The following is a 27,436-nucleotide window of genomic DNA, read 5'->3' on the forward strand; positions in this document are numbered from 1 at the left end:
AAAGGCAACACAATGAGCAGGGGGAAAAAAATTAACCATGTAAATACAACAAATTGAGCAGAGCACTGCAGGGAGTTGAACCCCATTCCGGTAAACCAGAAGTACCACAACCAGTGCCTTAGTTTTTGTTTTGTTGTACAGGTCCATTCGTTGAAATGTAAATTTTGCATTTCAACGGTAAAGTAATTTCACAATTTACATTGTAGGCAATAATTAATAACGGTATAGCACCAGGCCAAAGCCATGGGGAGAGAGTATGTTTTGCACTCTGAGTGTGTGTGCATGTCCGTCAGTTTGTTACCAGCTAATCTCCAGCACCATTAACCCGGTCGATGCCAAATTTTGCACACACTCCCTGGATGCCAACGATGAACCTCTGCCCCAAATTTTCCAGAACGGCCTGTACAGCACCACCAGGACAAATATAAAAACAATTTTTTTATATTACTCCTCCAGATTGTGTCCAAAAATCCCGCAAATCGTTACACACTATCTCTATAGTCATGTGTTCAAGACGGATCTGTCCCATATTTATTATGGGACAGATTGGCTTTCAAAGTTTGCAGGATTTGCCCGTTTTGAACAAAAAGCCTCAAATCATGAACGCAGCATGCAATATACGTAACATTTTTCACATACTTTCCTAATAGGCTGAGGAATATATCCCACCCTTTTCACATCGGCCTGTTATAGCACCACCGATAGGTGGATTTTTGCAAAACACATTTTTGGAACAAAATGCCTCAAATCATCCAATTGCCATCCAAGGCGTAAGAAGAAATGGCACCCTTTTCACATTGGCTTATTATAGCGCCACCAGGAGGCCATAACTTGATCTGCCCTGGTGGAGATCGACCTGTGCCCCGAGTGGCACTTTTTCAAGTTTGCTATGATTTTTTAAACTTTCTCTTGCCGACCTCCCACATTTCATTCGATGATTAACAAAAAACAGTGTTGGATTGATGACATACTGGCAGAAATGATACAGCACCTGGGACCTAACGCAAAGACCTGGCTCGTGGGGATGCTGAACACATGCATGGCACAGAAAACCATCCATTCTGTCTGGAGAAAGGCCAAAGTGGTTACAATCCCCAAACCTGGCAAAGACCCATCATCCCCAAAGAGCTACCGACCAATTTCCCTCCTCTGCATCACCTACAAGCTCTATGAGAGGCTGCTACTCCAACGCCTCATGCCACTCATAGACACCAAGCTGACTGAAGACCAAGCTGGTTTCCGTCCCGGCCGCTCCTGTGCTGGACAGAGCTCAACCTCACCCAACACATTGAGGATGGGTTTGAGGGAAAACAAATAACTGGAGCAGCATTCATAGATCTCTCTGCTGCCTACAACACTGTCCAACACCGCACAATGGTCAGGAAACTACTGGACATGACTGGTGACCTGGACCTGTGTCAAGTCATCAAAAGCCTCCTCAACAATAGACGCTTCTATGTCCAGTTAAATGACCAGAGGAGTAAATGGAAAGGCCAAAAGAACGGCCTCCCACAAGGTGGCGTGCTCGCCCCCCTCCTTTTCAATATCTACACAAACGACCAGCCACTACCCACAGAATGCCAGCGTTTCATCTACGCCGACGACCTCTGCATTACCAACAAGCAGACTTCCAGAAGATTGAGTCACCCATCAAAAACCCAACTATGCAGCTTCCACCTGAGGAACAGAGACGCGGAAAAAAAACTGAGCGTCACTTGGGATGGTCAAAAACCTAACCATACCCACCCCATGTAACTTGGAGTTACACTGGACCGAACACTCTCCTTCAAGAAACAACTGGAGAACACAAAAGCCACGGTCAACACCCACACCCGTAAAATAAGTGTTTACACACCTCATTCTAGTTGCAGGCAGGCAGGCAGGCAGGCAGGCAGGCGAGACAGGCAAGCATGCAGGCAAGCAAGCAAGCAGGCCGAGGCAGGCATGCAGGTAGGCCGGCCGAGGCAGCCAAGCGTTAGGGTTAGTCAGCTCAGCCAGGCCTCTCTCGAGGCCTGGCTCTCTGTCTGCCTGGCCCGGTCTGCCCCGCCCTGCCTTGCAGCAACAGAACCAGCCGGCCTGGCAAGCCAGCCAGCTCAGAATGCGAGCTCAGCAAGCCAGCGCAGCGAAAATTATTACAAGCCCAGACTCAGAAAAAAACAGTTTCAGGCCAGGACAGGACAGACAGTTTGTGGCAGACCTTGGCAAGCAGGAAGGGTCGCAGGAAAGCATTGGCAGCTGGCAGGAGGCCCGGGCAGTCAAACCCTACCCTTTGGCTTGGATGACTAATCAAGGGCACTACAGGCCTGGGCAGTCAAACCCTACCCTTTGGCTTGGATGACTAATCAAGGGCACTACAGGCCTGGGCAGTCAAACCCTACCCTTTGGCTTGGATGACTAATCAAAGGCACTGCACTGTTAGGGCTGAGAGCCTGGCTTGCTGCAAATGCGGGTCTGGTCTGGCTGACTGTTGGCTGTCAGGTAGGAGACCCTGGCTGTCTGCTGGGCATCCTGAGTCTGGCCTTGTAAAGATTTTCGCTGCTCTGGCTTGCTGAGCTCGCATTCTGAGCTGGCTGGCTTGCCAGGCCGGCTGGTTCTGTTGCTGCAAGGCAGGGCGGGGCAGGGCGGGGCAGACCGGGCCAGGCAGGCCTCGAGAGAGGCCTGGCTGAGCTGACTAACCCTAACCCTTGGCTGCAATGGCTGAAGTGCGCTGGCTTGGCAGACTGACTTTCTACACTGGCTGACTGGTGGGGCTGGCTGGCTGCGTTGGCTGACTGAGCGGGCTTGCTGGCTAGAGCCTTCCAACGGCGTCTACCTTGATCTCCGTCCTAAGAAAGAAAGACAGAAAAAGAAACACACATAAATTCAGAACGACTTAAACCCTCTATATTTAATAAAACAATTCTGGACAGGAATCCTGTATTGCAGGGGTGCCCAAAAGGTACATCGTGATCTACCAGTAGATCACAAAGGCTGTGCAGGTAGACCACATGGCATCACCCTGTATATAATCTATCACTTGAATTAAGGTGACTTGATTGATTGACATAAAAAAGGCCTGTCAGCTCAAATGTTGCACACAAACATCAGTAGCATTACAAAGTTATTGTGACAGTAATAATTGCTATAGTGTGTGTTCAGTAACAGTGTTAAATAGTTATATATTGTGCAGTAATGATTGCTATAGAGTGTGTTCAGTAACAGTGTTAAATAGTTCTATATTGTGACAGTAATCATTGCTATAGAGTGTGTGTCTCTCCAGCTCTTTAATAAATAGAAAAGGGTTTAAAAAAACGAATCTTCAGGTAGGTGACACATTTTCAGCCAATCAGGAGAAAGTAGGTATTTATGAGCTTAATGTTCCAGTTCTAATTGTGTCTGGTACATTACAATCTCACTTGTTTAATCTGTATCCTGACTGCGTTCCTGAAATGCTTTTTCTGTTTAACAAAAAGCTGGAGAGACCGGGAGACCTCTGTTACTGAACAAACACTATAGCAATGATTACTGTCACAATATAGAGCTATTTAACACTGTTACTGAACACACTCTATAGCAATGATTACTGTCACACTATAGAGCTATTTAACACTATTACTGAACACACACTATAGCAACGATTACTGTCACACTATATACCTATTTAACACTGTTACTGAACACACACTCTATAGCAATGATTACTGTCACACTATAGAGCTATTTAACACTGTTACTGAACACACACTATAGCAATGATTACTGTCATAATATAGAGCTATTTAACACTGTTACTGAACACACACTATAGCAATGATTACTGTCACAATATAGAGCTATGTAACACTGTTACTGAACACACACTCTATAGCAATGATTACTGTCACACTATAGAGCTATGTAACACTGTTACTGAACACACACTATAGCAACGATTACTGTCACACTATAGAGCTATTTAACACTATTACTGAACACACACTATAGCAACGATTACTGTCACACTATATACCTATTTAACACTGTTACTGAACACACACTCTATAGCAATGATTACTGTCACACTATAGAGCTATGTAACACTGTTACTGAACACACACTATAGCAATGATTACTGTCACAATACAGAGCAATTTAAATTAGGTAACCAAATGGACCCCAGTAGTAGATCTTTACACTCTCAATAGTTTAATTGTTGTTAACCCTTAGACAGATTACTACTGGAAAACACGTGGAGTTTTGCATTAGTCTTTTCTGCCCTGTACGTGATTTTCCGTAGTTCTCTTTTTTTATTAATACCAATATATTAATTCGGTCCGCACCTCTGTATAGACTATTGAGCATAAATATCAACTACATTTCCCAGAATTCCCGTGTCACGTGACACACGTGTATGCTTTCCTATTGGAAACTGACGCCCAGCCCCCAGTGAACAGGGGGGTTGGTTGACTCCTCCGAGGTGGGCACTGGAGGAAGAGTTTTTCAGCCAGGTTTGCAGTCGCCGCAAAAAAAACAATCTGAAAAATGATCCATCCGTGTCGGGCATTCTCCAGTCCCAGACCGTTGGCCGGGCTGCAACATCCACCCTCGCGGATTACACGTGTGCAATGTTTTTTCTTCTCCCCACCGGAGTTACCACCAAGGCTGATGCCTTCGCTAAAAGGTAATTTTATTGTATTCGAAAATGCCCTAATATGACATGTCTAGTAAGACGATCCCTATATTTGGCCCGAGCCGACCTAGTGCTGATATCAGATAGATGTGGTAGAACCATATATGGATAGATCTAACTGGTTTAGTCATCGTGACAGGCATAGTCGGAGAATATATAACAAGGGTCGGTACTATAGGTGATCGACGTAGCTAACAAAAACATCTGATCAAATGAATGTATTGTACTGTGTCTTTGTGGGCCGAATCGTGGCATCGTGGCATACAAATAGATGTTTGTATAATTAGTATCACGATAAAATAATATGGCGACGTTAGAATGACACCACCAATGAGTGATCGCGGCTAATGTAGCTGCCCAGCGTATATCCAGCACCATCGCGTCACCACATTCCACTGGCTGTTGGCTAGTAGTAGTTGCTAACAAACGCTGCACAAATGGTACTGGCTATTGGCCGGGCCACAAGCCCGGGCAATAGCCAGTACCAATGTTGCTGGATGATTGCGACGCAATGGTGCTGGATATACCCTGGGCAGCTAGCTACATTACCAGCGATCACTCATTGGTGTTTCATTCTAACGTCGCCATATTATTTTATCGTGATACTACTTATACAAGCATCTATTTGTATTTTTCATGCCACGACTCGGCCCACAAAGACACTGCACAATAAAATCATTTGATCGCCAGCAGCCGGGTAAAACGCCATGTAATAGTAGCGTGCACTGACTACAGCTAAAATGTTTATTTCTTTTTATATATTTAGAACTGGCATCAGATGAGGAGGATGAGGAGGATGAAGAGTCAAGACTGCGATGGCGTTCTCCGACACTGAACCGGATTCATTCATTCATTCATTTCAGGGGGGGGCAGTTTTTGTTTTATTTAGCCTACTCACACATAACCTGACTCCGCCAGATGGGGCAGCAGAGAGTACACTGGGTTCCCCCCTCCTGCTCCCATCTGGGAACTCTCAGGCAGACTTGATGCCCGGCCAAAAAACCGCCTGGCCAATCAGCAGCAGCTAGAAGCTAGAAGCTGCTGCTAGAAGTTGCTAGAAGCTGCTGCTGATTGGCCAGGCCGTTTTGTGGCCGGGCATCAAGTCTGCCTGAGAGTTCCCTGATGGGAGCAGGAGGGAGGAACACAGTGTACACTCTGCTGCCCCATATGGCGGAGTCAGGTTAACTCACACACACACACACACCGTCAAGGACTGGGTTTGGGGACATTTGGGAGGAGTAGCTCTGATCCATAGCTCTAAATGCGCATTTAGAGCTATGGATCAGAGCTAGGGGAGGAGTAACTGTTTTGTATGTAGGCCTATTTATTTTCTGTAATATTTATCATTTTATTATGTTAGTAGTCGTAAAAAATAAAAGACGCTTTTACAATGAGTTAGACCTGTCATGACTATTTTGTTCACTATTGTGAGGTTTATTGTATATGACTAAGCAAGTTTCAACTGTGATTTACTCTGTAACGGTAGATGGTAATAACTCAATTTCTTTTTTATAATACAGTATACATTCAAGTCTATATTTTGATACATATCATGGGCACCAAGTCATATCAAAACAATGTCCTTGGATGTGTTTTTTATCAAAACTGTGTTTCTTCATAACAGGTTTTTGAGATGCATGCATGAATAGACAAGGTACTGGTAAGACTATGTAAACATGGTATATATCAAAATGTGCGTTAGAATGTCTAATTTTACCCCAAAAAAGAATTGAGTTTATATGATGTTCCAATTTCAGAGCTATGGGGACTTTTAGCTGGATAGGTCAGATTGATCATGACTGACCATGCTATTTATAGATGGCAAAATATCTACAGTGGTACATGTGAGAAACTTTTTATTTTATTTTAATTCAACTAGACAACTCACCCTTTAAAATGAGATATTGCATGGCTATGTACGCCCAGCAGAAAAAAAGTTATTTAGAAAATAAAACTTCAACCGGGCATAACTTTTTTTGGTTGTCCTAGAAACAGAAAACAGTGTAAATGCAGGCTCTTTTAAATGGCTTCCAACACAAGAACTAAACATTTTATCAACTCAGTTCATTTTTTTCCTGTAAGCAGACAAGTCAAGCTTTCTCTGAAGGTCTTTCGTTGTCACACATTCACAACAGAGAATTTTCAATAAATCATTCAAAAAACGCCATTCTGCCATAGAGAAGTCTACCTACTATATAGAAATCCTTGAAACGCTCAAAGAGTTAAGCAACTGCTTAATTTCCAAAAAACGACACAATTAGAGAATGTAGAAGATTGCTGCTTTTGATCCTTTGTATGTATAATGCTGATGATATTTATATATATATATATTACTATAGCGGAGTGGTTAGTGCTTTGTTAACAAAAGTGCCCGTGATCGTTTCCCGCCAATTTCAAAGAATGTTTGTTGCTTCCCGCCAATTTCACAGAATGTTTGTCCTCTTACCAACCAAACAATACTCTTTTCACCTCTAGTCGATTATTTATTCAGCATTTGAGTCACGGACCACCATTTGAGGCCATTTAGCCTCTCAGAATCATTTGAGCCACTGACCACCATTGAGTCACTTATGAAGTTCCTACTCTGTAAAACCGTCTTCAACTAGTCGAGTGGGTACTGTCCGCGGTTTGCAAACATCAGGGCCCGGGTTCTAGCCCCTGTCGAGGACTGAGATTGTGTTTCCTTCTTACCAAACAAAATTCATTTTGCATCTAGTCGAGGTCCATTATTCATTCAGTATCTGAGCCACGGACCACCATTTGAGGCCATCTAGCCTCTCAGACCCATTTGAGCCACTGACCACCATCGTGAGAGTCTATAAATGTAATGGTCCGTGGCTGAAAAACTGAATGAATAATGGACCTCGACTAGATGCAAAAACAATTGTGTTTGTTTGGTGAAGGAAAGAAACTCTCAGTCCTCGATGGGGACTCGAACCCGGGCCCTGATGTTTACAAACCGGCGACAGTAACCAGTCGACTAAACACGGATTTACAAAGTAGTATTAACATATATAAATATTATAACAAGTAACTTCATAAGTGATAACATGTTTGAACAAAAACAGCGTTAAGCATTCAATAACATTTCATTATTTAATTACCTGCTGCCTGCAGACGACGACGGACACGATGTGTGACGTGGCATTCTCAAACAAACACTGACCAAACCCTCCCCAACGCGTCTGCGCCGTATTTGAGGGGGGCGTCACTTCCTTCCGGTGTGAGGCCACGCCCGCGAGTTTTTTCCCGCAAGTTTCTTGTAGTCATATTGTGGTCCTCCTACGTTACATCCGGGTCCCGTCCGCTTCTCATTGTAAATACTAAATAGCTACATATGAACGCGTAAATCTTTTTTTACAGTAACGTTATTTTTCAGAAAGGAAGCCATTGAGGTCTTAATGGGTCTTAATGCTTCCAACTCGAGTAGAATTATTAATGTAACTGTAAGTGTAAAGTGTGAAAATATATGACGTGGAAGTTTCCTTTAGTAGAACCAAGGACTGTCTAAGAAGGACGAGACGCGAAGACAACATGGCGTCGTACGGGCGACGCCATGTGAAATGAAATGAAATCTATATTTACCCAGGGTATCTGGGCTAAGCTCAAGAACTTGTTTCCAGCCAGGCCCTGCTCATAGAACACATTTCATCGTAGTGGTTCAATGCCTTGTTCAAGGGCACTTCAGCGGTGGTAATTTGAACGTGTCGGACGGCTGATTCGAACTAGGAACCTTCCGGTATCAAGACCGCGCCGCTATCCGTTCGGCCACCGCTGCTGTTCGGCCACTGTTGCTCCATGGAAGGAAAGAAACATGCGCAATGGGCTATATGTAGCCAACACTTCCGTGTTCAGCTTCCTTGGTCTCAACTGCGCATGTTTCTTTCCTTCCATGGAGCACCATGGAGCAACATGGCGTCGCCCGTACGGTCTTCGCGACCAGTCCTCTTTAGACAGTCCTTGAGTAGAACCCGGAAGTGGCTGACGTGACGTCACGGCTTAAATACACAATATAGAACCTGATCTCCAACCTGTTAACGTCTTCAGTGGTCTAGTGGGCTAGTCATCTGACTTTGAGTCCCAACATCGTAACTTTCCCAGTTCAAGCCCCGTTCGTAATTTTTTTTTTCAACACGGACTACTTGTTTTTGTCAGGTTATGTTTAGGGCTAGTTTGACATGCATTAGGCTACGGACCCCCATTTAGTGGCATTTCTATCTATGGGACCCCCAGCAACCGACAGGTAGCTACTGCAGGGGGTCCCCAGACCCCAGCAACCGACAAGTAGGTAGCTACTGCAGGGGTCCCCAGACCCCAGCAACCGACAAGTAGGTAGCTACTGCAGGGGTCCCCAGACCACAGCAACCGACAGGTAGGTACTGCAGGGGGTCCCCGGACCCCCCAGTCTGAGACCCACTTATAGCTCTGGTCCATAGCTCTAATCTAATGCGTTGCATTTAGACATTAGAGCTATGGACCAGAGCTAAGACTCACTGTGCTATTGTAGGCTATAGGCATATTGTTATTATAGGTCAGTCGGTCCGTAAACACTGAAGTTGGTGCTTTGCATGAAAGTAAGGATAGCACTCAATTAATTGATTCACAATACACTTTTAATTATATTACATGAAGCAGACAGCCCTGTGATTAAACCTTTAGCATTACACTGCAACCACACTGTGGTTAATAATACGTTTTTATTCACAATGGAATGTTATTGTACTCCTAATATATCATGGAGGTGTAGTCAGCACAGTAGATTCATATTTCAATCGATCTGGGACGTTAAAATTGTGCAAATCTCTGTTCAATGAATTGCCTCTTCTGCTACATTAAACATTACTAAACATTAAACGTTACTTAAACCTGTTATTGAGACTCCTATAGAGCATGTTGACATGGATAGCTTGGTTAGTAGCATCTCTGTTAGTTAATGCAGTTTGATTGATTAAATGAATAGCCTATTTTATTAGACAATAGTAGTACAAGTACCGTCAAACATGCAAGTAAAGGCATGGTGTTGCAAAGCCAAAAAAAGCACTGGTAGTAATAAGTACTATCCAAGCTTCTGCCTGGATATAGGGTTCAAAGCCCTACAGTGCTGTGACCTGCTGACTGCCTCATTGTCCTGTTGTATGTTTACATTAAGTCTGAAATGCACTATTTCACTAGAGTGTAAAGACGCTGTGTTCAGATTACCACACCTGAAACCCACTTTATTGTCTACCATACAACAGTAATACAACATCATCATTTGTGAGATATAGCAATGGAATTTTAATTGTCATATCAATATTTATAACACCCAGACAGCTCTGTAATTACACAGTTTTCACTCAAAAAAAGAATAGCAAATTGTAACAAACAGCTCAGCTCTTCCTTTTTTTTGTCTAACCCCCTCCTGTTTTCTACTTTATTGGAATAGCCAGCATTTAAAACAATCTGTTTCCCTCCCTTCTATTTGGGAGACACTTTGATCTAATGCAGTGTTTCCCAAACTGTGGGTCGATCTCAACAGTAAAACAGTAAACAAACCAACACACAGTTTAAGTGTACACTTATCCAAAGACGTGGAGTGAAATATTGTCCTCTAGTTTCATATCTATGTGAAAGTTCTGGCACAAAACGTGTATTTAGTCAATTATCTCCACTTTTTCACGAGATGACCCGGAATGATCGATGGACTGATTTTACCAATACTTCCTGTTGTTTACCAATATTGACCAGGGAAACACAAAAGTTTGGGTCACACAAGTGGTGTGATTAATTACCCAGCACCTATTGCAAGGCACATGCCAATTGTGTGTCCCAAACATTTGTGCTTCCCTGGTCAATTGGTGATGAGGTTTGTAGTGATCAGAGGAAGTTTTGATAATGTCCAGCTGTCATTCGGGGCCCCTTTGCCCGGAGAGAAAGACGTCCGTGTGCATCTCGTGAAAATGTGGAGATAATTGACTAAATACACGTTTTGTGCCAGAACTTTCACATGGATATGAAACTAGAGGACAATATTTCACTCCACGTCTTGGGAATTATTTAATGGGTTACACACAGAGCATTTATCACATTTAGGCCACCCGCGCATTTGAGGCACGACCAGAAATTAACCAGGGTGTTCTATGGCTACTGTATGTGGAATACCATGTGTTGTAAACACGGACGCAAGGACAACACAAGAGACGTCGCGGCCACACAGCCAACTCAAGGTATGGCCACTGAGCCGACTTGGGGACCCAACGCAAGGACAACACAAGAGACGGTCGCGGCCACACAGCCAACTCAAGGTATGGCCACGGAGCCAACTTGGGGACCCAACGCAGCTCCTCCAAGGAAAACAAACAAATGAACGGAGCTGAACGTGAATCCCCCCCACCGCCCACCCCTTTTTTTCCCTCACTGTATATGTTTCTTTTCCCTTTTTACCTCCTTTATGATGAATTCCTGTTCTGTCCTTTGTCTATATTAGAAGTGTCTATTTGTACGTCTCTAAATGTTTTTGATGAATTGAACATTGTGGACCCTATTGGAAACAAGTGTAATGCTTAATTGGGTCGTCCACTCACAGTTAACAGCCTTTGTATTGAGTTTGTGCTTGAAATGTACTGTAATTCTGCAAACTGTTAATACATTTTTCAATCAATGAACACTAGATGGCAGCAAAACGTAGGTTTTCCAGTATGTGCTCTCTCTCTCTCAAAGAAGAAGCAGCTTGGACTTCTCATGCATAGAAGGAAGCATGAGGTCAGTCCTCTGCTCTCCCCAGGTTGGCAGAGGAAGTGTAGTAGTGCCCAGGATTACATTAGATAATTGACACTGGGTGAAAAAATTGGGTTGTAAAAATCGCAAAAAAGAAAAAACATTCCATGTGACTAAAATGTGACTAAAACTAAATGAAAGCATAGGTGGAACGTCATTGAGATGCAATTATGTTATGCTTTAGCTATTGAAAAATAGCAGATCTACAAGCTCATAGCGCGCAACCGAGTGGCGCGCTACGAGCTTGTAGGTCTGCTATTTTTTTTAAATCGAAGAACGACTGACATAGAAACATAGCTTTTTCAGAAAACTGTCAGGATGTAGAAGACATTTTTAGAATCTGATCTCAGGTCAAAATGGGTTAAAGGAGAATTCCATACTAGAAGGCTTTCTTACCTTTATTTGTAGTTGTTACGTCCCCACCAAAGAGGTCCAGGTGTTATTTGTAGTTGTTACGTCCCCACCAAAGAGGTCCAGGTGTTATTTGTAGTTGTTACGTCCCCACCAAAGAGGTCCAGGTGTTATTTGTAGTTGTTACGTCCCCACCAAAGAGGTCCAGGTGTTATTTGTAGTCGTTACGTCCCCACCAAAGAGGTCCAGGTGTTATATTGTGCAAAAGTGCATTATTGGCTATTTCCCCTAATATAAGCCCTCAATGGGGGTTGGGTTTTTGTGCTAATTCGCTTATTTCCATTGAAATAAGTAGTAAAGTGTGCCGCTTGGGATACTATTTACATTATGAAGAGAGGATATATACCAAAAAAAATAGATTTTAAGCGAATTAGCATAACACCCCATAGCCTCATTCAATTCAATGCAATTCAATGCAATTCACCTCAAGCTGTTTGCTTCCTGTTGCCCACCCCACAGACATTTAACCCTTGCAGACCCACTGATCTAAGAAACTCAAAATGACTGAAGTCATTGAGTCATTATATCAGCTTGCATTCCATTCTATTGCATATTGTACCTTAGTGGGGCTTTCTGTAGTCACTTTTGCAGTCTCTAGTCATTGTGCGTTGGGGGAGAGGAGAGCGGCTGTGGGGCTTTAGTGCCCCATTGGCCGTATAGGGCTAGTCTCCCATTAGCCAATCATGAACATCTCGCCACTAGACCACGTGACTAGACTAGAAAGTTTGATCATTGACCAGCTCTGCATGCTGATAACAGTCTAAAATTAAAGATGACAAAAGTAAAAATAATTATTGTTTACATAAAAACAACCATTCATGTGTGCAATAAGTGTTAAATGGCGTTCTATTATGAATAGTACTGTAATAATTACGTGTAGCTTCAGTTCTTTATAAGCAGAAAATGCATATTTATTTAACGAAAAAATATCACTTGCACTACATTTTACTAGGGCCTTCAAATACAGTACTTTTAGAACAGACGGAAGGCAAGTGACCTTTTTACATTTGGAAAATAATATTGAAGAAACTGTTAACTGGTTAATGTATGCACCGTCATTTCAAAAGCGTAACGTTGTTTTCCCAGGCAGCGCTGGTTGGCAGGTATCAATAGACAATTAGACCTGTTTGTGCCAGCATGGGTGATTAGATTGATTTATTGATCGCCTCTTGTCTTGATTGTTTAAAACATGACGTCATGGGCCGCTATGCTCGATAACAAGCTCAATAAGCCCAAACCATATTGATATCGGGTACTCAATAAGCTTGTTTTCAGGGGTTTTCAGGTATCGGGTCTCGAGCTCCGTCTCTAGCTAGAATGTTTGAACATTGATACGATTCTTACACTCATTTACGCTTACGCCGTAAATGACGTAAGCGAAGTTTGTATGTTTCCCTTCCATTTACAATCATTGGTGAGGAAACCAAGCTAATAAAAACATCAGACTTTTTATTTGTGAGAAAGTTAGCAGTCTTTAAAAGAAGCTGTTCTTGCATTAAAACAAAATAAAACCAACCAAGTTGAAATCTTGTTTGAAATGGCCAAACCTGCCTACAGATAATGTTCACTGGTAGGCAAACTGTCCACAGCCCCCCAAGAGAGTGAGTCGACAGAAATGGTATCATCTAATCATGAGCATTAGTAGGACCAGTTATAGGAAGAGAAGGTTGAAAAAGGGTGAAGTGCTCCTTTAATGACTTTGTAGCTATGTGGAACACTTTGAACTTTACTCCATGGGTGTCATAACTATTTCTATCTGTAATTAATGTTTCTGCTTTTTTTCATGGAAACGTTATTTTATAACCGGTAACAAAAATCAATACACAACACAACTATAATGTAAGTAATGAATATGAATATTTAAGAATCATAATACAATATAATGCTTCTATGAGATACTACAGTGACATACTTTGATTTAATGATTAACCAGTGAACATAAAGACTTGGATTATCATTGTTCAACTGAGCAGTAAGATAACAGGTTCACAGAACGTTGAAGGGATATTTACGAATTACGAAGGCTTTAATCTGAAGGATACGTTTTAATACTGAAGCAAACGGTGGAGAGAATTACACTTATATTCTTGAGAACAACAGCTGAACATTAAGAGTTCTGTACAGAACTTTTGGAGAATCTCAGCTCACTGGGTTGAAGTTGAGGTGAATCGGTGAGTCTTGTCACTTTTACAATTGAAGGAAAATGTCAGAGCAAACCAATCCTGACTGTTTTGTGTGTTCCGATAAGTTCCGCGATTCAGTGACTCTTGGCTGTCACCACACATTCTGTTTAAGTGCCTGAGAAGATTCTGGAAAGAAAATAGAACCAAGAACTGTCCCATTTGTAAGAGAAGATCCTCATCCAAGGATCTGGGGATCGACTTCCCTCTGAAGCAACCGGCTAACGTCCAGAAGACTGAATCGTCTCTGGTGATGTGTAAGAAACATCCAGACTCTGTGCCTACACTGTTCTGTCACGACGACCAGAGACCCATGTGTCTGGTCTGTGACTTCCAACACGACCCCGGTCACACGGTGGTTCCTGTAGAACAGGCTGTCACCTAGCTCATCTCTGTACAGAGATGCTCATCTCTGTACAGAGATGCTCATCTCTGTACAGAGATGCTCACCTCTGTACAGAGATGCTCACCTCTGTACAGAGATGCTCATCTCTGTACAGAGATGCTCATCTCTGTACAGAGATGCTCACCACTGTACAGAGATGCTCACCACTGTACAGAGATGCTCACCACTGTACAGAGATGCTCACCACTGTACAGAGATGCTCTCCTCTGTACAGAGATGCACCGTAGCTCTCTGCTGTACAGAGATGCACCGTAGCTTATACATTATGTATTAGTTATTAATTAAGTACACCGCCACTGCAGGCAGCGCAGAGTAAAGAAGTTTGTCTGATTGTTTTAGGGCTACTTTTGTGTGTGTGTGTGTGTGTGTGTGTGTGTGTGTGTGTGTTTAGAGGAAGCTTTCCTTACTATAGGCAGTCGGTCTATTTGGAGGAGAAGGTGCTTTTTGTACCCATGATTTACTTTCGGTGTTGGTAATATGACAGACTGAAGTGACCAATGTTGGCTGTGATTAAGTTAATGTTTTGCCTATATTCTGTACATTTAGGGCTTGTTTGGACTCAAAGCACATGATGTTTGGAGTGTGTGGGATATTAGAAGCAACTGAAAATATTTGTGCCCTTGATAATGTATTTTATAAATGTGGACTCAAATAAAGGAATTGAAATGTGTGTGTGTGTGTGTGTGTGTGTGTGTGTGTGTGTGTGTGTGTGTGTGTGTGTGCAGAGGCATCTGGGAGAAATGCGAGGCCCTGTGCGATATGTTTTGGGGGAACAATGTGCTCGCGCGTTAGCGCGCGCAATTTTTTTGAATTAATTAATTAATTAATACATACTTCAGTGTATAATTCGACTGCGTTGCGCGGTCGCGCGGACGATCTACAAGCTCACAACGCGTCGCGCTGCAACGCATTGTGAGCTTGTAGATCTGCTCTAATTCTGCAGCGCAAGCTAGCACGGCACTGCACAGCGCAAAGGGGGACAACAGGGGGCCCCACGACCGGACGGCCGGGCGTTGCTTAACGGGAGGATGAATAAGTGACGCCGGTTAGGAGGACGAGGAGCCCCCCCCCCCCCCTGGGCTCCTCGTCTTCATGTAGGCACGTGTGTGTGCGTGCACGTGTGTGTGCGTGCACGTGTGTGTGCGTGCGTGCACCAACATGTAGGCACGTGTGTGTGCGTGCACGTGTGTGTGCGTGCGTGCACCAACATGACATAATATTGTGTCCACAGTTCCATCCATGCTGTATAAATGTTGGTTCCATTAGGAGAGATAACTCCTAACCCCTAACAGAGATAACTCCTCGTCCTCCAAACCGACCGCAGCTTAAATAGGTGAAAAATCAACTGCGACGGAACGGGCTGCGATGCGATTATTGTTTCTTAAATAAATAAAAAAAACACTGCCTAGTGCGAGGCCTCGCATGCGCGAGGCCCTGTGCGGCCGCACCACTCGCACTACCCTTAAAGCGGCCCTGTGTGTGTGTGTGTGTGTGTGTAAAACTCTCATATACTATGAACATATATAGGCTTAGGCTATCAGCACTTCTGTGCACACATGTAGGCACGTGTGTGTGCGTGCACGTGTGTGTGCGTGCGTGCACCAACATGTAGGCACGTGTGTGTGCGTGCACGTGTGTGTGCGTGCGTGCACCAACATGACATAATATTGTGTCCACAGTTCCATCCATGCTGTATAAATGTTGGTTCCATTAGGAGAGATAACTCCTAACCCCTAACAGAGATAACTCCTAACCCCTAACAGAGATGACTCCTAACCCCTAACAGAGATAACTCCTAACCCCTAACAGAGATGACTCCTAACCCCTAACAGAGATAACTCCTAACCCCTAACAGAGATAACTCCTAACCCCTAACAGAGATAACTCCTAACCCCTAACAGAGATAACTCCTAACCCCTAACAGAGATAACTCCTAACCCCTAACAGAGATGACTCCTAACCCCTAACAGAGATGACTCCTAACCCCTAACAGAGATAACTCCTAACCCCTAACAGAGATAACTCCTAACCCCTAACAGAGATAACTCCTAACCCCTAACAGAGATAACTCCTAACCCCTAACAGAGATAACTCCTAACCCCTAACAGAGATAACTCCTAACCCCTAACAGAGATAACTCCTAACCCCTAACAGAGATAACTCCTAACCCCTAACAGAGATAACTCCTAACCCCTAACAGAGATGACTCCTAACCCCTAACAGAGATAACTCCTAACCCCTAACAGAGATGACTCCTAACCCCTAACAGAGATAACTCCTAACCCCTAACAGAGATGACTCCTAACCCCTAACAGAGATAACTCCTAACCCCTAACAGAGATAACTCCTAACCCCTAACAGAGATAACTCCTAACCCCTAACAGAGATAACTCCTAACCCCTAACAGAGATAACTCCTAACCCCTAACAGAGATAACTCCTAACCCCTAACAGAGTGAAACCAACAGAATGAAACCAAATGGACCCGTACGGGTCCATTTGGTGTCATTCTACGCTCTCAAGAGTTAAGGATCTATAAGGGTCACTTTGGTTACCAACTGTCCGTCATTTAAGTTTAGCTGGGGACCCCCTGGAACCCCCTCAAGGACTCCTGGGGACCCCCTGGAACCCCCTCAAGGACCCCTGGGGGTCCCCGGGCCGCACTTTGAGAACCACCCAACAACACAAGGTGATTGGCCGGCCCTGTCAGCCAATGGCGCGGCCAGCCGCTCTAGGAGCAGTAGGTGGAGCTGTCCGTCATCTTCAGGCCAATCAGGGCGTCCGGCTGGGCCGAGAGGCGGAGCATGTCCACCTCCAGGGGGTGGAGGCTGCCGGTGACGATCAGCGAATGGAGCGGCTCGCCCAGGTCACATGACGGCGACTCGGCCAGCTGTTGGAGCGTTGCCGTGACGATGCGTTGGTCGTCAGCGCCGATGCGGGCCACGCCCACACACACCGTCTGCTCGTTAAGGGCTTAACGAGGTCACATGACATCAGTAATCAATTACATTATTACATCATAAAAGGACCACAATTTAGAACACTTCACTTGGGATCTTTATGTGTGTAATTTGTGGTTTTAGATATTTTAGATTTTAGCAATGAGTGTTTCTGATGTCATGACACTGGGCTCACTTCCTTCCTAGACTACAATTCCCATAATGCTTTGGTGCACTGCTCCTCCTTGTGGATAGGGGGGAGGGGCTGTCTTACTGGCGTCCGAGCGATTCCCAAGCAGGTTCTCAGGGAAGGAGCGCTCGTTGTACCACGCCGGCCACGCGTAGTAGGGCAGGGCGAAGCCCCGCCCTACTACTAGTAGCCAAGGAAAGTGCCGCCCGCGCGGGCGGAACCTCACCTTCTAATACAAACACAAACTTCAACTTGCGCTTGGGAATCGCGTCTTATTTCCCCCCATTTTAGCCGATGAGACCAAACATCTTAACACATTTTGTGCCCAAAACGTCTGTGGACGTCCTGGGTATTACCGCACGTGCATAGCCCAAGACGTCTGTGGACGTCTTTGAAAAAAAAAGAATATATATATATATATATATATATATTTTTTTTTATTAAAAAAAATCAGAAATATCAAAACGTGTTTTTTTTAACACGTGGTGCCAAAGTTTGTGTTTTCGCCATTGAGAATGCATTTGGCGTTTAAATTAAATAACTCAGAAACTATAACACATTTCAAAGTAAAAAGTTCCAGCATGTGTCTCCACAGTCAGCTGAATTATAAAAAATGTGAATGGATTTTCTAGGTGAAAGTCATTTTGGGCAGTTTTGCGTGGGCTCTCAATGTGTTAACCCTGTGAGAACCACTGACATAGAAACATGAGGTTTTAACCCTGTGAGAACCACTGACATAGAAACATGAGGTTTTAACCCTGTGAGAACCACTGATATAGAAACATGAGGTTTTAACCCTGTGAGAACCACTGATATAGAAACATGAGGTTTAACCCTGTGAGAACCACTGACAGAAACATGAGGTTTAACCCTGTGAGAACCACTGATATAGAAACATGAGGTTTTAACCCTGTGAGAACCACTGACAGAAACATGAGGTTTTAACCCTGTGAGAACCACTGATATAGAAACATGAGGTTTAACCCTGTGAGAACCACTGATATAGAAACATGAGGTTTTAACCCTGTGAGAACCACTGACAGAAACATGAGGTTTTAACCCTGTGAGAACCACTGACAGAAACATGAGGTTTTAACCCTGTGAGAACCACTGACATAGAAACATGAGGTTTTAACCCTGTGAGAACCACTGATATAGAAACATGAGGTTTAACCCTGTGAGAACCACTGATATAGACACATGAGGTTTTAACCCTGTGAGAACCACTGACATAGAAACATGAGGTTTTAACCCTGTGAGAACCACTGATATAGAAACATGAGGTTTAACCCTGTGAGAACCACTGACAGAAACATGAGGTTTTAACCCTGTGAGAACCACTGACATAGAAACATGAGGTTTTAACCCTGTGAGAACCACTGATATAGAAACATGAGGTTTTAACCCTGTGAGAACCACTGACATAGAAACATGATGTTTTAACCCTGTGAGAACCACTGATATAGAAACATGAGGTTTAACCCTGTGAGAACCACTGATATAGAAACATGAGGTTTTAACCCTGTGAGAACCACTGATATAGAAACATGAGGTTTAACCCTGTGAGAACCACTGATATAGAAACATGAGGTTTAACCCTGTGAGAACCACTGATATAGAAACATGAGGTTTTAACCCTGTGAGAACCACTGATATAGAAACATGAGGTTTTAACCCTGTGAGAACCACTGATATAGAAACATGAGGTTTAACCCTGTGAGAACCACTGATATAGAAACATGAGGTTTAACCCTGTGAGAACCACTGATATAGAAACATGAGGTTTAACCCTGTGAGAACCACTGACAGAAACATGAGGTTTTAACCCTGTGAGAACCACTGACAGAAACATGAGGTTTTAACCCTGTGAGAACCACTGACATAGAAACATGAGGTTTTAACCCTGTGAGAACCACTGATATAGACACATGAGGTTTTAACCCTGTGAGAACCACTGACATAGAAACATGAGGTTTTAACCCTGTGAGAACCACTGATATAGAAACATGAGGTTTAACCCTGTGAGAACCACTGACAGAAACATGAGGTTTTAACCCTGTGAGAACCACTGACATAGAAACATGAGGTTTTAACCCTGTGAGAACCACTGATATAGAAACATGAGGTTTTAACCCTGTGAGAACCACTGACATAGAAACATGAGGTTTTAACCCTGTGAGAACCACTGACATAGAAACATGAGGTTTTAACCCTGTGAGAACCACTGATATAGAAACATGAGGTTTAACCCTGTGAGAACCACTGATATAGAAACATGAGGTTTTAACCCTGTGAGAACCACTGATATAGAAACATGAGGTTTTAACCCTGTGAGAACCACTGACAGAAACATGAGGTTTTAACCCTGTGAGAACCACTGATATAGAAACATGAGGTTTTAACCCTGTGAGAACCACTGATATAGAAACATGAGGTTTAACCCTGTGAGAACCACTGATATAGAAACATGAGGTTTTAACCCTGTGAGAACCACTGACAGAAACATGAGGTTTTAACCCTGTGAGAACCACTGATATAGAAACATGAGGTTTAACCCTGTGAGAACCACTGATATAGAAACATGAGGTTTAACCCTGTGAGAACCACTGATATAGAAACATGAGGTTTTAACCCTGTGAGAACCACTGACAGAAACATGAGGTTTTAACCCTGTGAGAACCACTGATATAGAAACATGAGGTTTAACCCTGTGAGAACCACTGATATAGAAACATGAGGTTTAACCCTGTGAGAACCACTGATATAGAAACATGAGGTTTTAACCCTGTGAGAACCACTGATATAGAAACATGAGGTTTTAACCCTGTGAGAACCACTGATATAGAAACATGAGGTTTTAACCCTGTGAGAACCACTGATATAGAAACATGAGGTTTTAACCCTGTGAGAACCACTGATATAGAAACATGAGGTTTAACCCTGTGAGAACCACTGATATAGAAACATGAGGTTTAACCCTGTGAGAACCACTGATATAGAAACATGAGGTTTAACCCTGTGAGAACCACTGATATAGAAACATGAGGTTTAACCCTGTGAGAACCACTGATCTAGAAACATGAGGTTTAACCCTGTGAGAACCACTGATATAGAAACATGAGGTTTTAACCCTGTGAGAACCACTGATATAGAAACATGAGGTTTAACCCTGTGAGAACCACTGATATAGAAACATGAGGTTTAACCCTGTGAGAACCACTGATATAGAAACATGAGGTTTAACCCTGTGAGAACCACTGATATAGAAACATGAGGTTTAACCCTGTGAGAACCACTGATATAGAAACATGAGGTTTAACCCTGTGAGAACCACTGATATAGAAACATGAGGTTTTAACCCTGTGAGAACCACTGATATAGAAACATGAGGTTTAACCCTGTGAGAACCACTGATATAGAAACATGAGGTTTAACCCTGTGAGAACCACTGATATAGAAACATGAGGTTTAACCCTGTGAGAACCACTGATATAGAAACATGCGGTTTTAACCCTGTGAGAACCACTGACATAGAAACATGAGGTTTTAACCCTGTGAGAACCACTGATATAGAAACATGAGGTTTAACCCTGTGAGAACCACTGATATAGAAACATGAGGTTTAACCCTGTGAGAACCACTGATATAGAAACATGAGGTTTAACCCTGTGAGAACCACTGATATAGAAACATGAGGTTTAACCCTGTGAGAACCACTGATATAGAAACATGAGGTTTTAACCCTGTGAGACTTTTGTAGAATCAGGTCTAAATGGGTCAAAGGTTAAAGGTTAAAGGTCCTAAATAAGTGTCATAAGATTGACTGACAGCTGTCACTCACTCACCTAGCTCCTCCCCCTGTTCCCTCCTGTTGCAGATGATTGACAGCAGCTGCTCGGCAGCCAGAGTGACGGACATGAACCTGGGAGGCTCGAACACCTGGCGACCCCTAGGGGGCAAAGGTCAAGAGGTCAAACACCTGGCAACCCCTAGGGGGCAAAGGTCAAGAGGTCAAACACCTGGCAACCCCTAGGGGGCAAAGGTCAAGAGGTCAAACACATGGCGACCCCTAGGGGGCAAAGGTCAAGAGGTCAAACACATGGCGAACTCTAGGGGGCAAAGGTCAAGAGATCAACATGTTTATTACGGTTGATGACAGTTTAGGAATTTCATGATTTTTTGGGGGGGGGAAATTATGCTGAAATTTTTTTTAAATGTCTTCTTTTTAATTTCAGAAAATATTTGATTATTATGTTTTTCTTTTTACAAAAATAATAATTAGAAAAATCAGTCAACATAACAATGTTTTAAAAAAAAAGGGTCCACGACCCACAGTTTGGGAACAGCTGGTCCAATCAGCAGGCTCGTTAACACTCATTAGCATAACGAACAGCTGGTCCAATCAGCAGGCTTGTTAACACTCATTAGCATAACGAACCACTGGTCGAATCAGCAGGCTCGTTAACACTCATTAGCATAACGAACAGCTGGTCCAATCAGCAGGCTCGTTAACACTCATTAGCATAACGAACAGCTGGTCCAATCAGCAGGCTCGTTAACACTCATTAGCATAACGAACAGCTGGTCCAATCAGCAGGCTCGATTAACATAACAAGCTGTTCCCATCATGCATTGCACACCCACGTCTAGACCAGCATGTTCAATTACATAGAAACCAGTGTGTGTCTGTGTGTGCGTGTGTGTGTGTGTGTGCGTGACTGTGTGTGTGTGTGTGTGTGTGTGCGTTACTGTGTGTGTGTGTGTGTGTGTGTGTGTGTGTGCGTTACTGTGTGTGTGTGTGTGTGTGCGTGACTGTGTGTATTACCTCATCAAGTTCTCCACAGACTGCTCTTTGACTTTGATGTCTGACGGAGAGAGAAACACATGACCTTAATGACCGCGCACGCACGCACGCACGCACGCACGCACGCACGCACGCACACACACACGCACACACGCACACACACACACACACACAGCTGATCCCCCACTTGGGACCAGTGTGTGCGTTTAGTAATATTTATCACTCTTAATCCAGAGTGATTTACAGTCAGCAGAACAACACATGACAGCACTGTACTGTACACTGTAATACATATACTTATACACTGTACTGTACACTGTAATACATAGACTTATACACTGTACTGTACACTGTAATACATAGACTTATACACTGTACTGTACACTGTAATACATAGACTTATACACTGTACTGTACACTGTAATACATAGACTTATACACTGTACTGTACACTGTAATACATAGACTTATACACTGTACTGTACACTGTAATACATAGACTTATACACTGTACTGTACACTGTAATACATAGACTTATACACTGTACTGTACTGTAATACATAGACTTATACACTGTACTGTACACTGTAATACATAGACTTACACACTGTACTGTACACTGTAATACATAGACTTATACACTGTACTGTACACTGTAATACATAGACTTATACACTGTACTGTACACTGTAATACATAGACTTATACACTGTACTGTACACTGTAATACATAGACTTATACACTGTACTGTACACTGTAATACATAGACTTATACACTGTACTGTACACTGTAATACATAGACTTATACACTGTACTGTACACTGTAATACATAGACTTATACACTGTACTGTACACTGTAATACATAGACTTATACACTGTACTGTACACTGTAATACATAGACTTATACACTGTACTGTACACTGTAATACATAGACTTATACACTGTACTGTACACTGTAATACATAGACTTATACACTGTACTGTACACTGTAATACATAGACTTATACACTGTACTGTACACTGTAATACATAGACTTATACACTGTACTGTACACTGTAATACATAGACTTATACACTGTACTGTACACTGTAATACATAGACTTATACACTGTACTGTACACTGTAATACATAGACTTATACACTGTACTGTACACTGTAATACATAGACTTATACACTGTACTGTACACTGTAATACATAGACTTATACACTGTACTGTACACTGTAATACATATACTTATACACTGTACTGTACACTGTAATACATAGACTTATACACTGTACTGTACTGTAATACATAGACTTATACACTGTACTGTACACTGTAATACATAGACTTATACACTGTACTGTACTGTAATACATAGACTTATACACTGTACTGTACACTGTAATACATAGACTTATACACTGTACTGTACACTGTAATACATAGACTTATACACTGTACTGTACACTGTAATACATATACTTATACACTGTACTGTACACTGTAATACATAGACTTATACACTGTACTGTACACTGTAATACATAGACTTATACACTGTACTGTACACTGTAATACATATACTTATACACTGTACTGTACTGTAATACATAGACTTATACACTGTACTGTACACTGTAATACATAGACTTATACACTGTACTGTACACTGTAATACATAGACTTATACACTGTACTGTACACTGTAATACATAGACTTATACACTGTACTGTACACTGTAATACATAGACTTATACACTGTACTGTACACTGTAATACATAGACTTATACACTGTACTGTACTGTAATACATAGACTTATACACTGTACTGTACACTGTAATACATAGACTTATACACTGTACTGTACACTGTAATACATAGACTTATACACTGTACTGTACACTGTAATACATAGACTTATACACTGTACTGTACACTGTAATACATAGACTTATACACTGTACTGTACTGTAATACATAGACTTACACACTGTACTGTACACTGTAATACATAGACTTATACACTGTACTGTACACTGTAATACATAGACTTATACACTGTACTGTACTGTAATACATAGACTTATACACTGTACTGTACACTGTAATACATAGACTTATACACTGTACTGTACACTGTAATACATAGACTTATACACTGTACTGTACTGTAATACATAGACTTATACACTGTACTGTACACTGTAATACATAGACTTATACACTGTACTGTACACTGTAATACATAGACTTATACACTGTACTGTACACTGTAATACATAGACTTATACACTGTACTGTACACTGTAATACATAGACTTATACACTGTACTGTACACTGTAATACATATACTTATACACTGTACTGTACACTGTAATACATAGACTTATACACTGTACTGTACACTGTAATACATAGACTTATACACTGTACTGTACACTGTAATACATATACTTATACACTGTACTGTACACTGTAATACATAGACTTATACACTGTACTGTACACTGTAATACATAGACTTATACACTGTACTGTACACTGTAATACATAGACTTATACACTGTACTGTACACTGTAATACATATACTTATACACTGTACTGTACACTGTAATACATAGACTTATACACTGTACTGTACTGTAATACATAGACTTATACACTGTACTGTACACTGTAATACATAGACTTATACACTGTACTGTACTGTAATACATAGACTTACACACTGTACTGTACACTGTAATACATAGACTTATACACTGTACTGTACACTGTAATACATAGACTTATACACTGTACTGTACACTGTAATACATAGACTTATACACTGTACTGTACACTGTAATACATAGACTTATACACTGTACTGTAATACATAGACTTATACACTGTACTGTACACTGTAATACATAGACTTATACACTGTACTGTACACTGTAATACATAGACTTATACACTGTACTGTACACTGTAATACATAGACTTATACACTGTACTGTAATACATAGACTTATACACTGTACTGTACACTGTAATACATAGACTTATACACTGTACTGTACACTGTAATACATAGACTTATACACTGTACTGTACACTGTAATACATAGACTTATACACTGTACTGTACTGTAATACATAGACTTATACACTGTACTGTACACTGTAATACATAGACTTATACACTGTACTGTACACTGTAATACATATACTTATACACTGTACTGTACACTGTAATACATAGACTTATACACTGTACTGTACTGTAATACATAGACTTATACACTGTACTGTAATACATAGACTTATACACTGTACTGTACACTGTAATACATAGACTTATACACTGTACTGTACACTGTAATACATAGACTTATACACTGTACTGTAATACATAGACTTATACACTGTACTGTACACTGTAATACATAGACTTATACACTGTACTGTACACTGTAATACATAGACTTATACACTGTACTGTACACTGTAATACATAGACTTATACACTGTACTGTACACTGTAATACATAGACTTATACACTGTACTGTAATACATAGACTTATACACTGTACTGTACACTGTAATACATAGACTTATACACTGTACTGTACACTGTAATACATAGACTTATACACTGTACTGTACACTGTAATACATAGACTTATACACTGTACTGTACACTGTAATACATAGACTTATACACTGTACTGTACACTGTAATACATAGACTTATACACTGTACTGTACACTGTAATACATAGACTTATACACTGTACTGTACACTGTAATACATAGACTTATACACTGTACTGTACTGTAATACATAGACTTATACACTGTACTGTACACTGTAATACATAGACTTATACACTGTACTGTACTGTAATACATAGACTTACACACTGTACTGTACACTGTAATACATAGACTTATACACTGTACTGTACACTGTAATACATAGACTTATACACTGTACTGTAATACATAGACTTATACACTGTACTGTACACTGTAATACATAGACTTATACACTGTACTGTACACTGTAATACATAGACTTATACACTGTACTGTACTGTAATACATAGACTTACACACTGTACTGTACACTGTAATACATAGACTTATACACTGTACTGTACACTGTAATACATAGACTTATACACTGTACTGTACACTGTAATACATAGACTTATACACTGTACTGTACACTGTAATACATAGACTTATACACTGTACTGTACACTGTAATACATAGACTTATACACTGTACTGTACACTGTAATACATAGACTTATACACTGTACTGTAATACATAGACTTATACACTGTACTGTACACTGTAATACATAGACTTATACACTGTACTGTACACTGTAATACATATACTTATACACTGTACTGTACACTGTAATACATAGACTTATACACTGTACTGTACTGTAATACATAGACTTATACACTGTACTGTACACTGTAATACATAGACTTATACACTGTACTGTACTGTAATACATAGACTTACACACTGTACTGTACACTGTAATACATAGACTTATACACTGTACTGTACACTGTAATACATAGACTTATACACTGTACTGTACTGTAATACATAGACTTATACACTGTACTGTACACTGTAATACATAGACTTATACACTGTACTGTACACTGTAATACATAGACTTATACACTGTACTGTAATACATAGACTTATACACTGTACTGTACACTGTAATACATAGACTTATACACTGTACTGTACACTGTAATACATAGACTTATACACTGTACTGTACACTGTAATACATAGACTTATACACTGTACTGTACACTGTAATACATATACTTATACACTGTACTGTACACTGTAATACATAGACTTATACACTGTACTGTAATACATAGACTTATACACTGTACTGTACACTGTAATACATAGACTTATACACTGTACTGTACACTGTAATACATAGACTTATACACTGTACTGTACACTGTAATACATAGACTTATACACTGTACTGTACACTGTAATACATATACTTATACACTGTACTGTACTGTAATACATAGACTTATACACTGT

The 27,436-nt window shown here is 41.5% G+C and overlaps 1 protein-coding gene across 1 annotated transcript in view; it reads right to left on the reverse strand.

Annotated features, from left to right (window-relative positions):
- Positions 1 to 17,069: 17,069 nt before the first annotated feature.
- Positions 17,070 to 27,436, reverse strand: part of dph5 (diphthamide biosynthesis 5) — a gene marked incomplete at its 5' end in the record, with an annotated part of 28,747 nt that continues 18,380 nt past the window's right edge. Inside the window, 3 exons of the mRNA XM_079507031.1 lie at positions 17,070 to 17,373; positions 21,375 to 21,478; positions 22,355 to 22,394. Of these exons, the coding sequence (XP_079363157.1) occupies positions 17,132 to 17,373; positions 21,375 to 21,478; positions 22,355 to 22,394 (386 nt within the window). The 3' untranslated portion in view covers positions 17,070 to 17,131. The remainder of the gene's footprint in view (positions 17,374 to 21,374; positions 21,479 to 22,354; positions 22,395 to 27,436) is intronic.

Source organism: Electrona antarctica (genome assembly GCF_951216825.1).
Source record: "Electrona antarctica genome assembly, chromosome: 7".
NCBI classification, from domain to species: domain Eukaryota; kingdom Metazoa; phylum Chordata; class Actinopteri; order Myctophiformes; family Myctophidae; genus Electrona; species Electrona antarctica.